The sequence below is a fragment of the Sapajus apella genome, unplaced genomic scaffold (genome assembly GCF_009761245.1).
Source record: "Sapajus apella isolate SASKATOON/1434 unplaced genomic scaffold, GSC_monkey_1.0 scaffold64, whole genome shotgun sequence".
Classification (NCBI taxonomy): Eukaryota; Metazoa; Chordata; class Mammalia; order Primates; family Cebidae; genus Sapajus; species Sapajus apella.
In genome coordinates, this window is record NW_022437004.1 from 5,512,301 (window position 1) to 5,537,111 (window position 24,811).

The following is a 24,811-nucleotide window of genomic DNA, read 5'->3' on the forward strand; positions in this document are numbered from 1 at the left end:
ATTTTTTCAGTCTTTGTTCTCTTTGCTTTTCAGTTTTGGAGGTTTCTATTTCCTCAGCTGTGTCTAGTCTACTAATGAACCCATCAAAGGCATTATTTCTGTTAGTTTTTCCAAATTCTTTGGATCCCTTTTTTTTGTTTTGTTTTCTGTTTGATTTTTTTTTTTAATTTTTTATCAGTAAGACATCAAGTCATGTTTCTATTTCTTTTTTTTTTTGTAATTTAAAAAAATATTTTCTCAAACCCTCTGTTTCTTATTAATTACCTAGATAGTTGACATTTTTGTTGCTAATGTGAAATATAAGCCCTCAAATTTTCAATTGCTGTAAAATAACATTTATTATGTTAATATTTATCTAAGCTTAATTGATAGCTTTTTTCTCTTAAACAGAAATAAGTGTATAGTTTTTCAAATGCATTTTTTTGTTATTTGATGAGAAGAACCTAAATTACCAATCCTTGCATTTCTTCATATATAATGACTTAACTAGTTGCTCAGTGTAGATTTTTAAATTTATAAATTTATTTTTTTTAAATCTGGTTTGCTGGCCAGGTGTCTCAGTGGTTCAACCGTGTAATCCTAGCACTGTGGGAGGCCAAGGTGGGCAGATTGCTTAAACCCAGGAGTTCCAAGTTCTGGGCAACATGGCAAAACCCCATCTCTACAAAAAAATACAAAAATTAGCTGGGCATGATGGCATGCACCTGTAGTCCCAGGCTGAAGTGGGAGGCTCACTTTAATTCAAGGAGTAGAGGCTGCAGTGAGCTGTAATTATGCCACTACACTCCAGCATGGGCAAGAGAGTGAGACCCTGTCTCAAAAAAAAAGAAAAAAGGTTTGATATTTTATTATTTCATCATTATTTACTAAATATTGGTTTGTGATTTTTTCTTTTTATTCTATGGTTTTCTTTTACATTCTTTTTTTCCTTCAGTTTTGTGCCTATGTACTTTATATAGTTTGGAAATTATTTGCACTTTAAGGTATAAAGGAGCTTTTTAAGTTGTGTATTCTGGTAATCTTTTAAGAAATGTAGAAAAACAGTGGTTTTATTGGGTTTTGCTGTATTTTGTTTTATACTTTGTTGTGAGTCTATTTTCATAAATTATATTTATAGAGATTATATATGTAAATTAAATTTATTTCAATTATATTTATCCATTTTATAGAGGCTTTTAAATGTATTAAATTGATCTTTATGAAATTGACATTTCTGTGCTGAAAAGTTTCATATTGTCATTCTTTAAATTTTCTGAAAAATTATCAGTTATTAAGTGCCTCTTTTCTGTTTTTGCTACATTTCTTTCTTATGAGTGATGTGCTAGACATAATACTAGTTTTTTTTTTTTTTTTGAGATGGGATTTTGCTGTGTCACCTAGGCTGGAGTGCAGTGACACGATCTCTGCTCACTGCAACCTCCACCTCCCTGGTTCAAGCAATTCTCCTGCCTCAGCCTCCCAAATAGCTGGGATTAGAGGTGTCTGCCACCATGCCCAGTTAATTTTTGTGGTTTTAGTAGAGATAGGGTTTCACCATGTTCGCTGGTCTCTAACTCCGACCTCAGGTGACCTCTCCCCCGCAACAGCTTCCCAAAGTCCTGGAATTACAGGCACGAGCCACCGCACCTGCCCTACATAATACTAGTTTTAAAAATTATTAATAGATATTATATATGTAGGAAGGAGTATTGTATGGATTTTATTTGGGATGTTGGTATAAACAAAGTTAAACAAGTGGTTTTTTGTTTTTGTTTGGTTTTCTTTTTACTGCACTATTATTCAGAGACTTTAATATACTCAAATGCATTGTGAAACCCTCAAAAGAGATGAAATAATATTCAGCATTTTCCAATCTTATTTCAGGAGCATCTTTTAATATCTCATAGGACTAATATTCTATGAAATGTATTTTGAAAAATCTATACTTAGCTTTCTGGTCATTTTGATGAATCAGCTCTTCAACTTACTTATTGTTTTCTCAGTTCAATACTTTCTAATTTTACCTTCATTATTTTTTATTAGCATTCCATTCTTTCAGTTAGCTCCTACTGATAGGATGTTATTGAAAATTATTAGCATGTTATACATGGGTGCTCATAACCTACCAGCAATTATTCCTAACATTGTACCCAAATTAACTGACTTTTGTATACCTTACACACCCACCATATAAGAACCATACCTTTAGGTCTGAGTGCCTTTACCTATTTTTTTTTTTTTTTTTTTTTTTTAGTATTTAATGTATATTGAAATTATCAGAAGCATAGAAACGTCTGAAAGAGTATGCTACAAATGATCTAAAACCTATGACGAGATTATGAAGGACTTTGGTTTTCTAAATTGTACATTTTTGTTCTACTTGCATTTTTAAAATTATTATACTTTAAATTCTGGGGTACATGTGCAGAATATGCAGGTTTGTTACATAGGTATACATGTGCCATGGTGGTTTGCTGCATCCATCCCCTCGTTATATACATTAGGTATTTATCCTTATACTATCCCTCCTCTGGTGCCCTACCCCCTAATAGGCCCCACTGTATGATGTTCCCCTCCCTGTGTCCATGTGTTCTTGCTCAACACCCACTTACGAGTGAGAACTTGTGGTGTTTGGTGGTCTGTTCTTGTGTCAATTTGCTGAGAATGATGATTACCAGCTTCATGTCCCTGCAAAGAACTCATCCTTTGGACATGAACTCATCCGTTTTTGTGGCTGCATAGTATTCTATGGTGTATATGTGCCACATTTTCTTTATCCAGTCTATTATTGATGAGTATTTGGGTTGGTTCCAAGTCTTTGCTATTGTGAACAGTGTCGCAATAAACGTATGTGGGCATTTGTCTTTATAATAGAATAATTTATAACCCTTTGGATATATACCCAGTAATGGGAATGCTGGGTCAAATGGTATTTCTATTTCTAGATCCTTGAGGAATTGCTACACTGTCTTCCACAATGGTTGAATTAATTTACACTCCCACCAACAGTGTAAAAGCATTCCTGTTTCTCCACATCCTCTCCAACATCTATTGTCTCCTGATTTTTTAATGATTGCCATTCTAAGTGGTGTGAGATGGTATCTCACTGTGGTTTTGTTTGCATTTCTCTAATGACCAGTGATGATGAGCTTTTTTTCATATGTTTGTTGGCTGCATACATGTCTTTTTTGGAGAAATGTCTGTTCAAATTCTTTGCCCACTTTTTGATGAGGTTGTTTTTTTTCTTGTACATTTAAGTTATTTGTAGAGTCTGGATATTAGCCCTTTGTCAGTTGGATAGATTGCAAAAATTTTTTCTAATTCTGTTGGTTGCTGGTTCACTCTAATGATAGTTTCTTTTGCTGTGCAGAAGCTCTTTACTATACTTAGATCCTATTTGTCAATTTTGGCTTTTGTTGCCAGTGCTTTTGGTGTTTTAGTCATGAAGTACTTGCCCATGCCTATGTCCTGAATGGTTATTGCCTAGTTTTCTTCTAGGATTTTTATGGCGTTAGCTCTTATGTTTAAATCTTTAATCCATCTGGAGTTAATTTTTGTATAAGGTGTAAGGAAGGGATCCAGTTTCAGCTTTCTGCCTATAGCTAGCCAGTTTTCCCACCATCATTTATTAAATAGGGAATCCTTTCCCCGTGGCTTGTTTTTATCAGGTTTGTCAAAGATCAGATGGTTATAGATGTGTGGCATTATTTCTGAGGCCTCTGTTCTGTTCCATTGGTCTATATCTCTATAGAGGTGAGTGAGGGAGGATTCCCTCTTTTTCTATTGTTTGGAATAGTTTCAGAAGGAATGATACCAGCTCCTCTTTGTACCTCTGATAGAATTTGGCTGTGAACCCATCTTTTGTAGTTTGAAGTCAGGTAGTGTGATGCCTCCAGCTTTGTTTTTTGTTGTTGTTGTTGTTGTTGCTTTCTGCTTAGGATTGTCTTGGATCTATGGGCTCTGTTTTGATTCCATTTGAAATTTGTTTCTAATTTTTTGAAAAAGGTCAGTGGTAGCTCGATGGGGATAGCAGTGAATCTATAAATTATTTTGGGCAGTATGGCCATTTTCACAATATTGATTCTTCCTAACCATGAGCATGGAATGTTTTTCCATCTGTTTGTGTCCTCTCTTATTTCCTCGAGCAGTGGTTTGCAGTACTCCTTGAAGAGGTCCTTCACATCCCTTGTTAGTTGTATTCCTACGTATTTTATTCTCTTTGTAGCAGTTGTGAATGGGAGTTTCTTCATGATTTGTCTCTCTGTTTGTCTGGTATTGGTGTATACGAATGCTTGTGATTTTTGCACATTGATTTTGTATCCTGAGACTTTGCTGAAGTTGCTTATCAGCTTAAGGAGATTTTGGGCTGAGACGATGGGGTTTTCTAAATATACAATCATGTCATCTGCAAACAGAGACAATTTGACTTCCTCTTTTCCTAACTGAATACCCATTATTTCTTTTCCTTGCCTGATTGCCCTGGCCAGAACTTCCAATACTATCTTGAATAGTAGTGGTGAGAGAGGGCATCCTTGTCTTATGCAGATTCTCAAAGGAAGTGCTTCCAGGTTTTGCCCATTCAGTATGTTATTGGCTGTGGTTTTGTCATAAATTGCTCTTGTTATTGTGACATACGTTCCATCAGTACCTAGTTTACTGGGAGGTTGTTGTTGTTGTTGTTGTTGTTGTTGTTGTTTTTAGCATAAAGTCCTGTTGAATTTTGTCAAAGGCCTTCTCTGCATCTATTGAGATAATCATGTGGTTTTTGTCTTTGGTTCTGTTTATGTAATGGATTACATTTATAGATTTGCATATGTTGAACCAGCCTTGCATCCCAGGGATAAAGCCAACTTGATCATGATGGATAAGCTTTTTGATTTGCTGTTGGGTTCTGTTTGTCAGAATTTTATTAAGGATTTTCACATCAGTGTTAATCATGGATATTTGCTTGAAATTTTCTTTTTTAGTTGTGTCTCTGCCAGGTTTTGGTATCAGGATGATGATGGTCTCATAAAATGAGTTAGAAAGGATTCCCTCTTTTTCTATTGTTTAAAATAGTTTCAGAAGGAATGGTACCAGCTCCTCTTTGTACCTCTGGTAGAATTTTGCTGTGAACCCATCTGGTCCTGGACTTTTTTGTTTGGTAGGCTGTTAAATGCTACCTCAATTTCAGACCTTGTTATTGGTCTATTCAGCAATTTGACTTCTTCCCAATTTAGTCTTGGGAGAGTGTAAGTGTCCAGGAATTTACCCATTTCTTCTAGATTTACTGGTTTATTTGCATAGAGGTGTTTATAGTATTCTCTGATGGTAGTTTGTATTTCTATGGGATCGGTGCTGATATCCTCTTTATCATTTTTATTGTATCTATTTGGTTCTTTTCTTTTCTTCTTTGTTAGTCTGGCTAGCAGTTTATCTATTTTGTTGATCTTTTCAAAAAAAACCAGCTCCTGGATTCATTGATTTATTTTTTTGAATGGTTTTTTGTGTCCCTATCTCCTTCAGTTCTGCTCTGATCTTAATTATTTCTTGTCTTCTGCTAGCTTTTGAATTTGTTTGTTCTTGCTCCTCTAGTTCTTTTCATCGTGATGTTAGGGTCTCAATTTTAGATCTTTCCTCATTTCTCTTTTGGGCATATAGTACTGTAAATTTCCCTCTACTCACTGCTTTAAATGTGTCCCAAAGATTCTGGTACATAGTGTTTTCACTCTTACTGGTTTCAAATAACATCTTTATTTCTGCCTTCATTTCATTATTTATCCAGTAGTCATTTAGGAGTAGGTTGTTCAATTTCCATGTAGTTGTGTGGTTTTGAGTGTGTTTTTTAATCTAAGTTATAATTTTATTGAACCATGGTCTGAGAGAATGTTATGATTTCCGTTCTTTTGTATTTGCTGAGGTGTGTTTTACTTCCAATTATGTGGTCAATTTTAGAATAAATGCAATGTGCTAAGAAAAATGTATATTCTGTGGATAGGGTAGAGAGTTCTGTAGATGTCTATTAGGTCTGGTTGGTCCAGATCTGAGTTCAAGTCCTGAATATCCTTATTAATTTTCTGTCTTGTTGATCTGTCTAATATTGATAGTGGATATTAAAGTCTCCCACTCTTATTGTGTGGGAGTCTAAGTCTCTTTGTAGGTCTTTAAGAGCTTGCTTCATGTATCTGGGTGCTCCTGTATTGCATGCATGTATATTTAGGATAGTTAGCTCTTCTTGTTACATTGATTCATTTACCATTATGTAATGCCCTTCTTTGTCTCATTTGATCTTTGTTGATTTAAAACCTGTTTCATCAGGGACTAGGATTGCAATTTCTGCCTTTTTTTTTTTCTTTCCATTTACTTGGTAAATCTTCCTCCATCCCTTTATTTTGAGCCTATGTGTGTCTTTGCATGCGAGATGGGTCTTCTCAATACACACTGATGGATCTTGACCCTTTATCCAGTTTGCCAGTCTGTGTCTTTTAATGGAGGCATTTAACCCATTTACATTTAAGGTTAATATTGTTATGTGTGAATTTGATCTTGTTATTATGATGCTAGCTGGGCTGTTTTGCCTGTTAGTTGATGCAGTTTCTTCATAGTGTCAATAGTCTTTACAATTTGGTATGTTTTGCAGTGGCTGGTACTGAGTGTTCCTTTCTGTGTTTCCATGCTTCCTTCAGTAGCTCTTGTAATGCAGGCCTGGTGGTGACAAAGTTTCTCAGCATTTGCTTGTTTGTGAATGATTTTTATTTCTCCTTTGCTTATGAAGCTTAGTTTGGCTGAATATGAAATCCTGGGTTGAAAATTCCTTTCTTTTAAGGATGTTGAATGTTTCTCCCCACTCTCTTCTGGCTTGTAGGATTTTTGCTGAGAGATCTGCTATGAGTCTGATGGGCTTCCCTTTGTAAGTAACCCAACCTTTCTCTCTGGCTGCCCTTTGCATTTTTTCCTTCATTTCAACCCTGGTGAATCTGATGATTATGCATCTTGGGGTTGCTCCACTTGAGGAGTATCTTTGTGATGTTTCCTGTATTTCCTGAATTTGAATGTTGGCCTGTGTTGCTAGGTTGGGGATATTCTCCTGGATTATGTCCTGAAGAATGTTTTCCAGTTTGATTTCATTCTCCCCATCACTTTCAGGCACACCAATCAAACAGATTTGGTCTTTTCACATAATCCCATATTTCTTTGAGGATTTGTTCATTGCTTTTCACTCTTTTTTCCCTAATCTTGCCTTCTTGCTTTATTTCATTGAGTTGATCTTCAGTCTCTGATATCCCTTCTTCTGCTTGGTCAATTTGGCTATTGAAACTTATGTGTGCTTCACAAAGTTCTCGTGCTGTGTTTTTCAGCTCCATCAGGTCGTTTATGTTCTTCTCTATGCTGGTTATTCTAGTTAGCATTTTGTCTAACCTTTTTTTAAAGATTCTTAGCTTCCTTGCATTGGGCTAGAACGTGTTCCTTTAGCTTAGAGAAGTTTGTTATTACCCATCTTCTGAAGCCTGCTTCTGTCAATTCATCAAACTCATTCTCCATCCTGTTTTGTTCCATTGCTGGTGAGGAGTTGTGATCCCTTGGAGGAGAAGAGGCATTCTGGTTTTTGGAATTTTCAGCCTTTTTGCCCTGGCTCCTTCCCATCTTTGGGGGTTTGTTTACCTTTGGTCTTTGAAGTTGGTGACCTTTGGATGAGGTCTCTGAGTGGACATCCTTTCTGTTGATGTTGAAACTCTTTCTTTCTGTTTGTTAGTTTTCCTTCTAACAGTCAGGCCCCTCTGCTACAGGTCTGCTGGAGTTTGCTGGAGGTCCACTCCAGACCCTGCTGGCCTGGGAACCAGTGGGGCTGCAGAGGAACCAAGATTGCTCCTGTTCCTTCCTCTGGTGGCTTTGACCCAGAAGGGTAACCACCAGATGCCAGCCAGAAGTTCTCCTGTATGAGATGTCTGTCAGCCCTGGGAGGTATCTCCCAGACATGATATATGGGGGTCAGGGAGCTAATTGTGGATACAGTTTATTCCTTATCAGAGCTCAAATGCTGTGCTGGGAAATCTGCTGCTCTCTTCAGAGCTGCCAGGCTGGGACATTTTAGTCTGCTGTAGTTGTACCCATAACTGCCCCTTTTCCCAGGTGCTCTGTTCCAGGAAGTTTGCACCCTTATTTGGAAGTTCCTGATGGGCTGCTGCTTTTTTCAGAGATGGCCTGCCCATTAGGGAGTGATTCTAGTGACACAGTCTGCCTGCAGTTGCCTTGCTGAGCTACCATGGACTCCACCCTGTTCAGATTTCCTGGTGACTTTGTTTACAGAGGCGAGGTTAAAACCTACTCGAGCCTCAGCAATGGCAGACACCCCTTCCTACACCAAGCTTGAACTTCCCAGGTTGAGTTCAGACTGCTGTGGTGACTGTGAGAATTTCAAGCCAGTGGATCTTAGCTTGCTGGTCTTTGTGGTGGTGGGACCTGCCCAGCCCGATTACTTGGTTCTCTGGCTTTAGCCCCCTTTTTCAGGGAAGTGAATGGTTCTGTCTTGCTGGTGTTCCAGGTGCCACTGGGGTATGAAAAAAAAAGGACTGTGGCTAGCTGGGTGTCTTCCCAAACAGCCGCCCAGTTTTGTGCTGGAAACCTGGGTTTCTGGTGTTGCAGGCACCAAAGGGAATCTCCTGGTCTGCGGGTTATGAAGACCATGGGACAAGCACAATATCTGGCCTGGAGTGCTGGGAACAGTCCCTAATGGCTTTCCTTGGCTAGGAGATGGAGTTTACTGCCCTCTTGTGCTTCCCAAGTGAAGAGACACCCCACCCTGCTTTGGCTCGCCCTCCTTGGGCTGCACCCACTGTCCAACCAGTCCTAGTGAGATGAACCAGATACCTCAGTTGGAAATGTGAAGATCACCCGCCTTCTGTGTTGCTCTTTCTGGGAGCTGTGCACTGGAGCTGTTCCTATTTGGTCATCTTGCCAACAATCTACCTATGTTATTCTTTCTGTCCATGCTCTTCTCACATTTGTCTTCTTCCTTCACTTGTCTGCTTAATACACTGCTTTTTATTTTAAAGATTTGACTCAATTTTTAAATTGTATTATTTATTTGTTTGTTTTTTATATAGACAAGGTCTCACTGTGTTGCCCAGGCTAGTCTTGAACTCCTGAGCTCAAGTGATCCATTACCTTGGCCTTCCAAAGTGCTGGGATTATAGGCATGAGGCACTGCACCTGGCCCTGTTTCAATCAAATTTTAGGGAGCTTTTTAAACTCATGTTTTTCCATTTTTAAACCTATCTTCTTGTTCTTTGCCAGAGTTCTCAAGCTAGCTTTTATCTCCTTGATCATAGTAAACAGGTTGTTTTGAGGTGTGTATTTGATAGCTTCACTACATGAATCCCCTGTGGGCCTGTTTCTGTTCTCTATTGTTTCTGATCGTTTTCTTTCGTGGAATTGTGTCCCTTTGTATGTCTGATTATTTTTTATTTTATGTTGGAATTTGTATTTGAAAAATTGTAAAAATAATTTGAAGCCTAAAATAGTGCTGTATTCCCCTTGAGAGATTTTAATTCTATAAGAAAATTAAATTCCCGATGCCCTAAGTAAGTACCCTAAGTAAGATGCCCTAAGTGGTTGCCAGATAAAATACAGTACAGTCAAGTTTGAATTTCAGGCTGGGTGCGGTGGCTTACACCTATAATCCCAGCACTTTGGGAGGCGGAGGTGGGTGGATCGCTTGAGGTCAGGAGTTTGAGACCAGCCTGGCCAACATGGTGAAACTCTGTCTCTACTAAGGGTACAAAAATTAGCTGGGCGTTGTAGTACATGCCTGTAATCCCAGCTACTTGGGAGGCTGAGGCAGGAGAATCACTTGAACCCAGGAGACAGAGGTTGCAGTGGGCCAAGATCATGCCATTGTACTCCAGCCTGGGTGACACAGTGAGATGCTGTCTCAAAAAAAAAAAAAAAAGTTTTGAATTTCAGATAAATAGTGACTTTACTATAATTATGTCCCAAATATTGCATGGGACACACTTATATTGAAAATTGCATTGTTTGTCGTTCATTCACACTTACTGAGTGTTCTGTATTTTTATTTGCTAAATCTGGCAACCCAACTCCTAAGGCATCTCTTGTATATGATGAATTAAGTTGTATCCTGTACATCTAGAATGTTGAATTAAATTGTCTCATGTACATCTAGCTGTGAGAACATAGTCACTCAGATCATTTTCTTTGTTCCATAATTCAGATGAGGAGACCTGATTGAGAAAAGTTGCTCTAGGGAGTGCTTCTGCAAGGTGCTTGGGAGCACTAGTAATTCGGTTATCACCTTAATACAATTTCAAGGATTGAAATGGTTTGAAGCTGGGCTATAGTCCCTCTGAGAGCTGTTCTATTTTTGTCAAAAGATCTGTTCAGCCTTTCTTCTGCCTCTTTCTGAACTGGCAGATGCCCTCAGGGAAAAGAATGACCTAAATGCTGGCTCATATATTTGGATTTCTGTATAGATCTTGGCCTTATAATTTTTTACTATCCTGTTATCTCTCTATTGTATTCAACCAGATTTTAAAAGATTGTCCAGCTTTTCTAGTTGCCTTCAGCAGATGGGTTGGCCTAAATTACTTAATCTGCCATTGCTAGAAGCATCATATAATTTTAAAACAGCAGAAGCAAAGAGCCATAAACTGTAGGTCAGGATCTGTCTAAGTGACACAAAATACCCTTTAGAAAAGAAAGGAAGCATGTATTTAATACATAATTTCAGCCTGTGTGCTTAAAAATATATATATATTCTGAGGCAAATAGAAAATAAAAGTAATCTACCTAAGGAATTATTATCTATCTGGAAACTAGTAAGTTTGAGTTTTATATATTTTTATTTTTAATTTTTAGTAGAAACAAGGTCTTGCTATGTTGTCTTGCTACGTGGCAACCACTTACTTAGGGCATCAGGAATGTAGTAGAAACAAGGTCTCACTACATCGGCTTGGTCTCATACTCCTGGGCTCAAGCCGATTCTGTCACCTCATCCTCCCACAGTGCTAGGATTATAGATATGAGCCACTGTGCCTGGCCAAGTTTAAGTGTTAACATATCAGGAAAAACCTAGATTTTAGTATTGTGGGTAATATGATTTAATTGCTTGGCTGGAATAGGAAATGAGGTGATATTTGAAATGGTTAGTATTAAAGCTAAAAGTCCTATAGCTGTTTTCTTACATGTTTTCTGACTCACCTCAGGCTTAAAACATATTAAAAGTATACTAAAGTAACTAATGTAAACTGATGAACTGTCAAATTGGTTGCCTTCTGTATAATATTGTATATGTCTGGCATACACGGTCCTGTCAACTGTTTAAGAAATAACCACCTATTTTCCATAGTTATACATTAATGCATGTCAGAATCCATCTCTAAGTTTATTATTATTACTGTTAATCCTTGAGACAGAGTCTCACTCTGTCACCCAGGCTGGAGTGCAGTGGTACAATCATGGCTCACTGTAGCCTCAACCTTCCAGGCTCAGGTAATTCTCCCACCTCAACCTATGAGTAGCTGGGACTATGGCATGTGCCACCATGCCCAGCTAATTGTTGTATTTTTTGTAGAGAAGTGGTTTTGCCATGTTGCCCAGGCTGGCCTTGAATTTCTAGACCCAAGTGATCCACCAGCCTTGGCCTCCAAGGTCTCCTTGGCCACTATGCCCAGCCTTCAAGTTGAATATTTGTTTTTTGAAGTGGAGTCTCGCCCTGTCCCCCAGGCTGGAGTGCAGCGGCAGAATCTCGGCTCGCTGCAACCTCCATCTCCCGAGTTCAAGTGAGTCTCCTGCCTCAGCCTCCTGAGTAGCTGGGACTATAGTCATGTACTGCCATGTCCGTCTAATTTTGGCGTTTTACCATGTTGGTCAGGCTGGTCTCAAACTCCTGAGCTCAAATGATCCGCCCACCTCAGCCTCCCACAGTGTGGGATTACAGGCATGGGCCACCGCACCTCACCCAAGTTGTTTTTTTGTTTTTGTTTTTTAATTGAAGTTTGCAGCTAGGTGTGGTGGCATGCACCTATAGTCCCAGCTACTTTGGGAGGATTTCATGAGCTCAGGTGTCTGAAGTCAGCCTGGGCAGCAAAGTGAGACCACAGCTTGCTCTCTTTTTTTAATTTTTTTTCTTTTTTCCATTAGCATTTTGGTCACAGAGATGTGCAGACCCCAACTCTCTCTAAAAAAGAAAAAGAAGTTTGCATTTGTCCTGGCTCATACAGTTTTTTAATTCTGTCCTTAATTTCTGTTCCTAAGTAACATAACTGTAGTACATAACTCACCCCAAACTTATATGTGTCTTAGTAGAACTAAATGTTTTTGCTCTTTTAAGTTTTTTTCTCTATAGAAAGAAAACTTAAAAGTTTTTCTCCATAGAGATCACATCTCTTTTGATGATCATGTCCTTAAATGGTAATTATAAAATAGCTATTAAACTTCTTTTAATTTTTTATTTAGCTTTAATAAAATTATAAGCATGTCTTAAGTTTGTACTTCTGAATTTTTTTTAAAGAGTTATGAAATTGCAACTGCCCTAGAAAATCGAAGCCACAAGGTTAGATATTCAGATTCAGTGGAAAATGGATCAATTATATTTTCTCTTTCTGGTATGGTATATTTGCTTACTGCTTTGTTTCTTATGAAATATGTTGGCATAAATTCTAATGATTTAATGCTTCAGTAACCATATAATAAGCTTAAGGTGTTATCTTTTGGGAGGGATAAATGTTTAAAACTTTGTTACTACTACAAATGCAGAGCATATGGCCAATTCCAATATATTCCTTTTTAGATTACAATTGTTAAAATAAAGCTGAACTAGTGGTGTGTGGTAGAGGATGGGGGAAAAACTGCTTGCTTTGAAACTGAGATGAAAATAGAAAAAGCCACTTTCACAACAATCTATACTTACATTAAAGTATTACTTATATTAACAGAGGCCACATTTGTCAAAGCTCATATACAAAAAACAACATAGGAGAATGTTTTTCATTAATTTGTATAAGTTTGCTGGATATAATATAAATATTGACTCAAAGAATCATACAGGGACAAATAAACGTTCCTGAAATGATAACTGATACAACTGTGAGTCATGGACAAAAGTCCAGTAAGGAATTAGATTAGGGTAAGAGAAGGCTTGGAGATGGTAGGGGGAAGCTCCACCTGTGCTTGAGAAATGAAAGAAGTGATTTTTAAAAAGGAGGAGGTAAAGGATTTTACCTGGAGGGTTGCAAATAGACTTCCCTTCTAGCAGTTTTCAAAATGGTTCTAGAATAGATCTAAACTCATTCTGTTTAAATACAGAACCCTCCAGGGAGAAATAAAATATTTGGTGAATATTTGCCTTGGATACTTTATATACATGATCTAATTTAATCCTTCTGACAAATCTAACAAAAAATATACTCCCATGTTACAGATGAGGAAACATATGTTCAGAGAGGTTATATAAGTTGCCCAAGTTCGCTCAATTAGTATATAATCAGTCACTTTCCTCAGACTGTCTCCCACGTTGTTTGAAGAGCTGTAATCAAGTTTCCCTTTCGAACCATTCTTAATGGGCCTGATGCTGTTTCAGAGATTCCAGATATCTGCTCGCTGAGTGTATTTATTTACATAATTCTTTATGTTCTCATAGAAAGGTTTCTCCAACAGGAAATCATTGAAGCCTTGTATTTTTTTTTTTTTTTTTTTTTTTTTAATGGAGTCTTGCTCTGTCACCCAGGCTAGAGTGCAGTGGTGAGATCTCGGCTCACTGCAACCTCTGTCTCCCGGGCTCAAGCAGTTCTCCTGCCTCAGCCTCCTGAGTAGCTGGAATTATAGGTACGCCACCATGCCTGGCTAATTTTTGTATTTTTAGTAGAGATGGGGTTTCACCATGTTGGTCAGGCTGGTCTTGAACTCCTGACCTCTTGATCTGCCAGCCTTAGCCTCCCAAACTGCTGGTATTACAGGCATGAGCCACCACACTGAGCTGAAGGCTTGCTTAAGACTATCTTTCTTTAGCTGATTTCCAGCTTTTAAAAATCATTATAGGAGCTTCTTGGTTGCTGAACACATGGAGGTGTATGAGGGTGGCAGGCCCAGAGGAGGCATTGAAGCTCTATGTCCCTTCCAACATACCTAGCCCTATGCATCTCTTCATCTGTAATATCCTTTATAATAAACTGGTACATATTTTAAAAGTAAAACATAAAACATTAACATTTTAAACGGAATTCATCTTTTAATTAAAAACTAGCCAGTATCTTCATGTGAACAATGCCTTCATCTAGGGAAAAAAGTAGTTACTGATTCAAAAAAGTTTTTCTCTTATTTAGCACAAGTCATTCTTTTATATAGAGCACTTCAAAGAACTACCTAAATCATTTTGTTGTGTAGGAATTCCATTATAATAATTTATACTCCTTATGAGTTTAGGGCTTGGACACATATGGTATACTTATAGCTATTATGGTTGATTTTGAGTTTATAACTAAATTTGACCTATATGACAAAATGACATTTTATATTCAATTCACCTTTCCTAGGAGTTGCATTTTTATTAATGGATACTAAGGAATGTCTTATGTCAACTGAAGAAATATTTCTAGCCAAAATTGAGAAATTTATTAACATTCACCAAAATAGTTTTTTGGTTCTGTCTGCTGCCCTCCATGGGCCTGAAGAAAGGAAACTGATGTTCAGAATTCAGCAGAGGTATGGAAGAATAGCATTATAGACTTATTTTTCTTATATTGCATTTATTTCAGTTCTAAATTCTTTTAGGTGAGTTTTGTTTTGCTAGATGATAAACACTGATGTTAACCTATCAAATTTAATGAAATATGGGCCAAATAGCTATTCTATGAATCAAGGTGACAGGGTTCATGTTGTTTCATGGCCTTCTCCTGCAAGACCAAGCCAAAAGTGAAGACTTTTTAGTCAGTGAAGTTCTGGCTATAAAGCCACCTCACATTCTCTGTGGAGTAAGGCAGGGCATAAATGCATAGACAAATAACAAACAATAGAGATTTGTCTCTTCTTTCTACTTTCTTAAGCGAACAGATCACAGTGAGTTATATGATCTGTGTAACATGAACTGTTTTTCAGATTCCTGGGTTGTAACTTACGAATACTTCCAGTACACAACACAGTAAATGCTATTAATCTTATGTGCACTATAGCAAAGGTGAGTCATCTGGGGAAAATGACATATACACACATACATTTTAAGGTTTTTAACTTCAAAATGCCACCCTTTTGAGCAAGACTGGCAAATATCTTGCTTCTGTTCCCCTCAGGGAATTGTTGTTCAGCATGCAACTTTTCCCAAGCCTGAACTAAGCCTTTCAAGTCTTCTCAATTTACTTTCAGTGGCCGGTACCATTTAAGACTCATTTGGGGCCAAAAGAGCATTTGGCTGGCCCTATTGTTTACATATCTTCCTTCAAATTCTAAAGTATAAGGCTTGGTCAGATTGCAGTCATGAACTGTCAGAGTGCAAACATCCTATCTTATGGAAAGTTCTCCACCAGTTGTCCACTTTCTTTTCATGCTCTTTATCCTCTGCAAAGTGTGCCCAGAAACCTCCAACCCCCTAGGCAGACAGGTTTTCCTTACCTTTATACTTGGAACATATCCATTAAAGCAATTTTTATAGTATTCTACTTTTTGGCTTGCATGTTTGAAATTCCTTGGATAGAAACCAAGTATTTTCCTGTTGATTAGTAACTCATATATAGTATTTAGCACAAAGGTGATCAAGAGATTTACTGAAAGAGTTAAAACTAGGTATTTTTAAATGTGACCTTGTAAAAATACCTTATTTCTATAAATAATGCTTCATCTTTATGTCTTCTTCCAGACTACCTCCAAACCATACATAGATAGTGTCTGCTACAGAATGATAACAGCTAAAGCTTACATCATTGAGCAAAGTCCTGTTTGGAAAACACTTCAGAAGATAAAGCTGAGTAGTGATTCAGTTAACCCAAACTAGAATACCAACTTAATGTTCTTCTCAAAGAATGTTAAAATAATTAGACCTGTGAAATTATAATATTCAAATATCTATTTATATTAAAGAGATTTATGTTAATTTAAAATAATAACATACGATTAAAAGTGATTTTAGGAGTTTTGCTTTTTTTTTTTTAATATACTTTATTTTTTCCCATTTTATTGCATTTTAGGTTTTGGGGTACATGTGAAGAGCATAGGTACACACGTGGCAGTGTGACTTGCTGCCTTCCTCCCCATCACCCACATCTGGCATCTCTCCCCTTGCTATCTCTCCCCAGCTCCCCACCCCCCCACCGTCCCTCCCTATTTCCCCCCAACTGACCCCCGTGTGTAGTGCTCCCCTCCCTGTGTCCATATATTCTCATTGTTCAACACCCGCCTATGAGTGAGAACATGCGGTGTTTGATCTTCTGCTCTTGTCAGTTTGCTGAGAATGATGGTTTCCAGGTTCATCCATGTCCCTACAAAGGACACAAACTCATCGTTTTTGATGGCTGCATAATATTCCATGGTGTATATGTGCCACACTTTCCCTGTCCAGTCTATCATCAATGGGTATTTGGGTTGGTTCTAGGTCTTTGCTATTGTAAACAGTGCTGCAATGAACATTCGTGTGCACATGTCCTTATAGTAGAATGATATATAATCCTTTGGATATATACCTAGTAATGGGATTGTTGGGTCAAATGGAATTTCTATTTCTAGGTCCTTGAGGAATCGCCACACTGTCTTCCACAATGGTTGAACTAATTTGCACTCCTGAATCAACAACCAACAGAATGGGAAAAAATTTTTGCAGTTTACCCCTCTGACAAAGGGCTGATATCCAGAATTTACAAAGAACTAAAACAGATTTACAAGAAAAAAACTAACAAGCCCATTCAAAAGTAGGCAAAGGATATGAACAGATACTTTACAAAAGAAGACATACATGAGGCCAACAAACATATGAAAAAATGCTCATCATCACTGGTCATCAGAGAAATGCAAATCAAAACAACATTGAGATACCATCTCACACCAGTTAGAATGGCGATCATTAAAATATCTGGAGACAACAGATGCTGGAGAGGATGTGGAGAAATAGGAACACTTTTTAATATACTTTTAAGTTCTGGGGCACATGTGCAGGATGTGCAGGTTTGTTACATAGGTATACACGTGCTATGGTGGTTTGCTGCATCCATCACCCCATCGTCTATATTGAGTATTTCTCCTAATGTTATTCCACCCTTATACTCCTATACCCTGACAGGCCCTGTTGTGTGATGTTCCCCTCCCTGTGTCCATGTGTTCTCATTGCTCAACACTCACTTATGAGTGAGTGATGTTTGGTTTTCTGTTCTTATGTCAGTTTGCTGAGAATGATGGTTTCCAGCTTTATCCATATCCCTGCAAAGGACATGAACTTGTCCTTTTTTATGGCTGCATACTATTCCATGGTGTATATGTGCCACATTTTCTTTATCCAGTCTATCATTGATGGGCATTTGGGTTGGTTCCAAGTCTTTGCTATTGTGAACAGTGCCACAATAAACATGTGTGCATGTATGTCTAATAATAGAATGATTTATAATCCTTTGGGTATATACCCAGCAATAGGATTGCCGGGTCAAATGGTATTTCTATTTCTAGATCCTTGAGAAATCAACACACTGTCTTCAACAATGGTTGAACTAATTTACACTCCCACCAACAGTGTAAAAGCATTCCTATTTCTCCAAATCCTCTCCAGGATCTGTTGTCTCCTGATATTTTAATGATCACCATTCTAACTGGTGTGAGATGGTATCTCAATGTGGCTTTGATTTGCATTTCTCTAATGACCAGTGATGATGAGCTTTTTTTCTTTTTTTTTTTTTTTTTTTTGAGACGGAGTTTCACTCATGTTACCCAGGCTGGAGTGCAATGGCGCGATCTCGGCTCACCGCAACCTCCGCCCCCTGGGTTCAGGCAATTCTCCTGCCTCAGCCTCCTGAATAGCTGGGATTACAGGCACGCGCCACCATGCCCAGCTAATGTTTTGTATTTTTAGTAGAGACGGGGTTTCACCATGTTGACCAGGATGGTCTCGATCTCTTGACCTCGTGATCCACCCGCCTCGGCCTCCCAAAGTGCTGGGATTACAGGCTTGAGCCACCGCGCCCGGCCCGATGAGCTTTTTTTCATGTTTGTTGGCTGCATAAATGTCTTCTTTTAAGAAGTGTCTGTTCATATCCTTCACCCACTGTTTGATGGGGTTGTTTTTTTCTTGTAAATTTAAGTTATTTGTAGATTCTGTATATTAGCCTTTTGTCAGATGGGTAGATTGCAAAAAGTTTTTTTCCCATTCTGCTGGCTGCCTGTTCACTCTCATGATAGTTTCTTTTGCTGTGCACAAGCTCTTTACTATACTTAGATCCCATTTGTGAATTTTGGCTTTTGTTGCCATTGCTTTTGGTGTGTTAGTCATGTAGTACTTGCCCATGCCTATGTCCTGATCATATTGTCTTAAGTTTTATTCTAGGGTTTTTATGGTATTAGGTCTTATGTTTAAATCTTTAATCCATCTGGAGTTAATTTTTGTATAAGATGTAAGGAAGGAATCCAGTTTCAGCTTTCTGCCTATGGCTAGCCAGTTTTCCCAACACCATTTATTAAATAGGGAATCCTTTCCCCATGGCTTGTTTTTGTCAGGTTTATTGAAGATCAGATGATTGTAGATGTGTGGCATTATTTCTGAGGTCTTTGTTCTGTTCCATTGGTCTATATCTCTGTTTTGGTATCAGTACCATGCTGTTTTGGTGACTGTAGCCTTGTAGTATAGTTTGAAGTCAGGTAGCGTGATGCCTCCAGTCTTTTTTTTTTGCTTGGTTAAGCGGGCTTTCTTTTTGGTTCCATATGAAGTTTACGATGGGTTTTTCCAATTCTGCGAAGAAAGTCAATGGTAGCTTGATGGGGATAGCATTGAATCTATAAATTACTTTGGGCAGTATAGAGTTGTGTATGCTGAACCAGCTTTGCATCCTGGGGATGAAGCTGACTTGATCATGATGGATAAGCTTTTTGATGTGCTGTTGGATTCAGTCTGCCAGTATTTTATTAAGGATTTTCACATCAATGTTCATCATGGATATTGGCTTGAAATTTTCTTTTTCAGTTGTGTCTCTGCCAGGTTTTGGTATCAGAATGATGGTCTCATAAAATGAGTTAGGGAGGAGTCCCTCTTTTTCTATTGTTTAGAATAGTTTCAGAAGGAATGGTACCAATTCCTTTTTGTAACTCTGGTAGAATTTGGCTGTGAACCCATCTGGTCCTGGACTTTTTTTGGTTGGTAGACTATTAATTGCTGTCTCAATTTCAGACTTTGTTATTGGTCTATTTAGGGATTTGACTTCTTTCTGCTTTAGTCTTGGGAGGGTATAAGTGTTCAGGAATTTATCCATGCCTTCTAGATTTACTGGTTTATTTGCATAGAGTTGTTTATAGTATTCTCTGATGGTAGTTTATATTTCTGTGGGATTGGTGATATCCCCTTTATCATTTTTTATTGCATCTATTTGGCTTTTTTTCATTAGTCTGGCTAGTGGTCTATTTTGTTGATCTTTTCAAAAAAACAGCTTCTGGATTCATTGATTTTTTTGAAGGGGTTTTCTTTGTCCCTATCTCCTTCAGTTCTGCTCTGATCTTTGTTATTTCTTTGTCTTCTACTAGCTTTTGAATTTGTTTGTTCTTGCTCCTCTAGTTTTTAATTGTGATGTTGGGGTGATTTTAGATCTTTCCTCCCTTCTCTTGTGGGCACTTAGTGCTATAAATTTCCATCTACACACTGCTTTAAATTGGTACGTTGTGTCTTCGTTCTCACTGGTTTCAAATAACATCTTTATTTCTGCCTTCATTTCATTATTTATCCAGTAGTCGTTCAGGAGCAGGTTGTTCAATTTCCATGTAGTTGTGCGGTTTTGAGTGAGTTTCCTAATCCTGAGTTCTAATTTTATTGCACTGTGGCCTGAGAGACTGCTGGTTATGATAGCAGCATTTTGTTCTTTTGCATTTGCTGAGGAATGTTTTCTTCCAATTATACGGTCAATTTTAGTATAACTGCAATGTGGTACTGAGAATATATATTCTGTTGATTTGGAGTGGAGCGTTCTGTAGATGTCTATTAGGTTCACTTGGTCCAGAGCTGAGTTCAAGTCCTGAATATCTTTGTTAATTTTCTGTCTTGCTAATCTAATATTGGCAGTGGGGTGTTACAGTCTCCCACTCTTATTGTGTGGGAGGAGTCTAAGTCTCTTTGTATGTCATTAAGAACTTGCTTTATATATCTGGGTGCTCCTGTATTGGGCGCATATGTATTTAGGTTAGCTCTTGGTGCACAGATGCCTTTACCATTATATAATGCCCTTGTATCTTTTGATCTTTGTTGGTTTAAAGTCTGTTTTATCAGAGACTAGGATTGCAACCCCCCAACCTTTTTTTTTTTTTTTTTTTTTTTTGCTTTCCATTTGCTTGGTAAATCTTCCTCCATCCCTTTATTTTGAGCTTACGTGTCTTTGGACATGAGATGGGTCTCCTGAATACAGCACACCAATGGGTCTTGACTCTTTATCGAATTTGCCAGTCTAACACTGTTTAGCAAAGGATTGGTACATATATATATATCATAAAACTAAGGTGTAGCTTCCTACTGAGTTGGACACATCTTTAGTAGGAAATTAAAATACAGAACTTTCAGCTTTTTTAAGTCATATATATTTTTTAGATTTTTCCATAAGGTAGCAAGTATTTCTAAAATTCATCATTGTAAATGTTTTCCTATTATAACTTCTGCTGGAGAGGTGGTGATGGGACTCTGCTCCCAAAAGACTCCACCTGAGCCAGAAAAGAGAGTGAAGCTAAGAAGTCAATTGGACTGAATTCTAAACTACTTTTTACTCATTTACACTTGTGTGATATCCAGGTTGACGCTAAGAGTTCCAAAATGTTACACAGCATACAAATGCAGCAGAAAAGTGTATCAGTATTTTTACAAGCTTGTTAAAATTGTAGTAATGAATATAGACAGACAATTCAACTACATTTTATGAAGGTATAAAGTTGTTTGTATTGGATTTTCAAAAGTAGTATTTAGGACATATGTGGGTATTATTTACCATTAGATAATTTTAAAACCAAAAAATACTATTATTATTCTATAATGTATCATTATAGAAACTGATAAATGAGAAAAACATTTTTTTTGAGCAGTAAATTTTTACATAAAAATTTTTTTAAAGGTATTAAATAAATCGTAATGGAAAATTATGTTTTATTAGTTTTTATTTAGGAAGTGGAACTTTCACTTTATCTCAATATTTTCTTCAGAGGTAGACTTTGTTTTCATTTCAATGAGTTCTTCCACTCGAGCTAGAACACTTTCAATCAAATCAAATGTGAAAAGAGCTGAATGTAGGACCTGCAAAGCCAAGAAAAAATAATGTTATTAATGCTACTTTCAAAACAAAACATAGAAAATATTACAGCTGGAAGTAGCTTAGGAATACTTAAAGCTAGGTGCAGTGATTCACACCTGTAATTCTTGTGCTTTGGGAGGCCAAGGTGAGAGGATTACTAGAGGCCAGGAGTTTGAGATCAGCCTGAGCAACATAGTGAGACCCTATCTCTACTAAAAATTAGTCAGGTGGCCACGGTGGCTCACGCCTGTAATTGCAGCACTTTGGGAGGCAAAGGGATGGATCACAAGGTCAAGAAATCAAGACCATCCTGGCCAACATGGTGAAACCCGTCTCTACTAAAAATACAAAAATTAGCCAGGTGTGGTTGCATGTGCCTGTAGTCCCAGCTACTCAGGAGGCTGAGGCAGAAGGATCACTTGAACCCGGGAGGTGGAGGTTGCAGTGAGCCAAGACTGCGCCACTGTGCTCCAGCCTGGCAACGGAGCAAGACTTGGTCTCAAAAACAACAACAACAAAACAGCCAGGCATGGTAGTGTGCACCTGTAGTCCTGGCTAATTGGGAGTCTGAAGTGGGAGAATCACTTGAGCCCAGGGAACTGAGGCTGTAGTGAGCCACAATCATGCCACTGCACTCCAGCTTGGGCAAGACAGCAAGATCCTGTCTCTAAAGAATAAAAAGGAAAGAAAAGAAAATTTCAGATCACCTTAAGCTGCATTTCAGGAGGCATATTAGGGATCTCTTCTCCACCTACAGTTATAGAACAAAGATCTTTAGATTTTTGGGCCTCTGTAAGAGAAAAAAAAAATCATTTATCACACTGAAAACAACTCTCAGATTTCAATAACAAATATATAAGCTATTTTCATCATTCACTAACTTAAAATGTGTCAGTTATTTTGTGTAAATTATTCAGTCCATTGTTTAACAGCTCAAGGTATACTGAGGCTGTAAGCAAATAGAATGAAATATCAAAATTCAACAACATGTAAATTAATGCCTCTTTGGATAAATATTATTATTTTGGCATGTATAGGATTCATGAAAGTATTTTCTTTAGTATATAATCAGGATTGTACTAAAAGAATTATACTAAAAGAATTTCTGGTAATGCCTATAAAAGCACCACCACAGATATATGGAAGAGATCACGATTATTATGGAATTGTTGACTTAAATAATTCTGGATCTAAGATTCTTTTCATAATTTGTATGGATTTACTTGAGGGTGAGATGGAGGGTGGACCCAACAATACCAAAGGAATGGTACCCAAACAGAAGTAGTTGTAATATAGATTCTTAATCAGAACTTGAAGCTTTAAAATGGAATATGCTTCAATTTGGTTGGTCTTCAATAACACAATTTTAGGTAAATTAGCTTATAGATTTGCTAAGAATTTTAACTATAAATAAAATGGCTTAGCTTTTATGATCTCTAACCAAATATAAGATTTTTTAGAGTTTTAAATTTGAATATGACAGTTCCAAAATTGGACTACTTTTTAGACCTAACTGAAAACAAAATTGCACATTACCAACCTTCGCTATTTTTAATTTCTGCTTCATAATGTGCTTTTGACATATTAAGTCCTATATGGAGTGGCTTTAAGAAATTATTTTCAATATTTCCAAGTTCTGTCCATAATCCAGTCTGTTAAGAATAAAAGAATGAGTTATTTAGTTCCACACTGATTGATTGCCTACTACTACTACTAAATGTGTTAAAAGCTGGAAAAACAAAAATGAATGAAACATGGCACATGCTTTTCACAATGGACTTTACTATTAATACATTTATTACTACATTTAGGTTATGTGAATACCAATTAAAAGAAAAATGTACTTGGGGCACTACACTTATTACTGCACCATTTGGATAGCTCTTGGTTTTGAGATCTGTTAACTTGTTAAGTTTTATTTATGAGAAAATCATTTGAGGATAAATTCACAGTCAGACGTCTCTTCCTCTATAAGCTATCCCCACAATGACTCTACCTTATTTATGCCTTCATCCTATACATGACCTTTCAACTGACATCCTTGTCATGGATCTAGTTCTAGAGGATGCTTTCCTTTTCCTATACCCAGCTAATTTGAATCTCCTTGGTGACCAATGTAGATGAAGATTTTATCTGTTAAGGACAGCTTAGGGTTATTTTTGTCATGTATTCTAGAGGTTTTTATTCCAAGAGCACTTTCTCTTACAGTACTAAAGGAGAGAAATCATGAAATCTTTATTTTTAAAAATAGAGAAAAGAAAATCCATGGGTACTACTAAGTATCCAGGTACTCTTTACAAAGGAAAATGTCTTAGGTAAAAAAGGGAAACTCAGGGACCCAGGCATCCTTAACTAGAATAATGAACTACTTGATAACCTATTCTGTAATGAGCTTATTTTGATCCAAGTAGTATATAATGTGTTACTTGTACTCCTCCAAATACAATCTACACATATCTATGTTGAATCATTAATTGATGATATCTCACACATACCCTTTTCATTTCAGTCATCTTTTCTCATTTCTCCTATACGAATAGAAAAAATAAAATTCCAGGGAGGGTCTAAAACCTTAAAAAATATGCATACCTTTTCACTTGAACTTATCTTGGGGAAATAAAGATGTATGTTATAATGATCCTATTGCAGATGTTTTTAAAATGTCTAAGTAGTGAAACACAATTAAAATAATTGACAACAGGAGATTCATAGTAAATTATGACACATTAACATAATGGAAAAACTATACAGCCATTAAAATACTGTTTTTCAGTACATATTGATGAATGGGGAAAAAGGGTTACAAAACAGTGTGATTCTTTTAGTATGATCTCATTTTCTTTTTAAAAAAGAAAAGTACAGATATATTAGTACAGAAGCTAGAAGGGAATATAGTATATCAACAATGGTGTAATTTTAATTATTTTTTTCCCCTCTTTATCCTGATTTTTAAATAATGGATGTTTTAGCTATATAACTTTAATGTGGAAAGTTTTCTTAACCTCTCATGGCAAATTTGGGTTATATGCAGCAGGGATTTCCTTAACCAGTGTAGTCACAGAGAATACCAAGCATATTACTCTTTTGTGCACTGATGGCTCTTATTTCTCCTATTTCACCTCTCTCTATCCAGCCTTTTATTTTTTTCGTTTACTGATACAAGACATTTACATATTTATGGGGTACATGTATTTGTTACATGCATAAAATGTATAATAATCAAGTCAGAGTATTTAGGGTATCCATCACCTTGAGTATTCATCATTTCTATGGGTTGGTAACATTTCATATCCTCTCTTCTAGCTACATTGAAATATACAATATATTGCTGCTAATTATAGTTACTCTGCTATCAAGCAATACAGCTTGTCTTTTTTCTAACTCTATGTTTGTGC

General features: G+C 37.1%; 2 protein-coding genes across 4 annotated transcripts in view; one reads left to right on the forward strand and one right to left on the reverse strand.

Moving 5' to 3' along the window:
• Positions 1-12,374: 12,374 nt before the first annotated feature.
• CUNH1orf146 (chromosome unknown C1orf146 homolog) lies at positions 12,375-16,032 on the forward strand. The gene is made up of 5 exons (XM_032247964.1): positions 12,375-12,387; positions 12,462-12,581; positions 14,508-14,676; positions 15,070-15,148; positions 15,824-16,032. The coding sequence occupies exons 1-5, from the start codon at positions 12,375-12,377 to the stop codon at positions 15,956-15,958; spliced, it is 516 nt and encodes a 171-aa protein (XP_032103855.1). The 3' UTR covers positions 15,959-16,032.
• A 5,149-nt stretch (positions 16,033-21,181) lies between these two features.
• GLMN (glomulin, FKBP associated protein) overlaps positions 21,182-24,811 on the reverse strand; it is a 75,398-nt gene continuing 71,768 nt past the window's right edge. For all 3 annotated transcript variants that reach the window (XM_032247889.1, XM_032247890.1, XM_032247891.1), the window contains exons 17-19: positions 22,957-23,068; positions 22,124-22,206; positions 21,182-21,418 (exon numbers count right to left, since the gene is read on the reverse strand). In XM_032247889.1, the coding sequence (XP_032103780.1) occupies positions 21,302-21,418; positions 22,124-22,206; positions 22,957-23,068 (312 nt within the window). In that variant the 3' untranslated portion in view covers positions 21,182-21,301. The remainder of the gene's footprint in view (positions 21,419-22,123; positions 22,207-22,956; positions 23,069-24,811) is intronic.

Bases quoted from the DNA above. Each gene is read 5' to 3' on its own strand.
- CUNH1orf146 (XM_032247964.1), top strand. The intron at 12,582-14,507 runs GTATGGTATATT...CACCTTTCCTAG, and splicing joins AATTATATTTTCTCTTTCTG to GAGTTGCATTTTTATTAATG. The intron at 14,677-15,069 runs GTATGGAAGAAT...ACTGTTTTTCAG, and splicing joins ATGTTCAGAATTCAGCAGAG to ATTCCTGGGTTGTAACTTAC.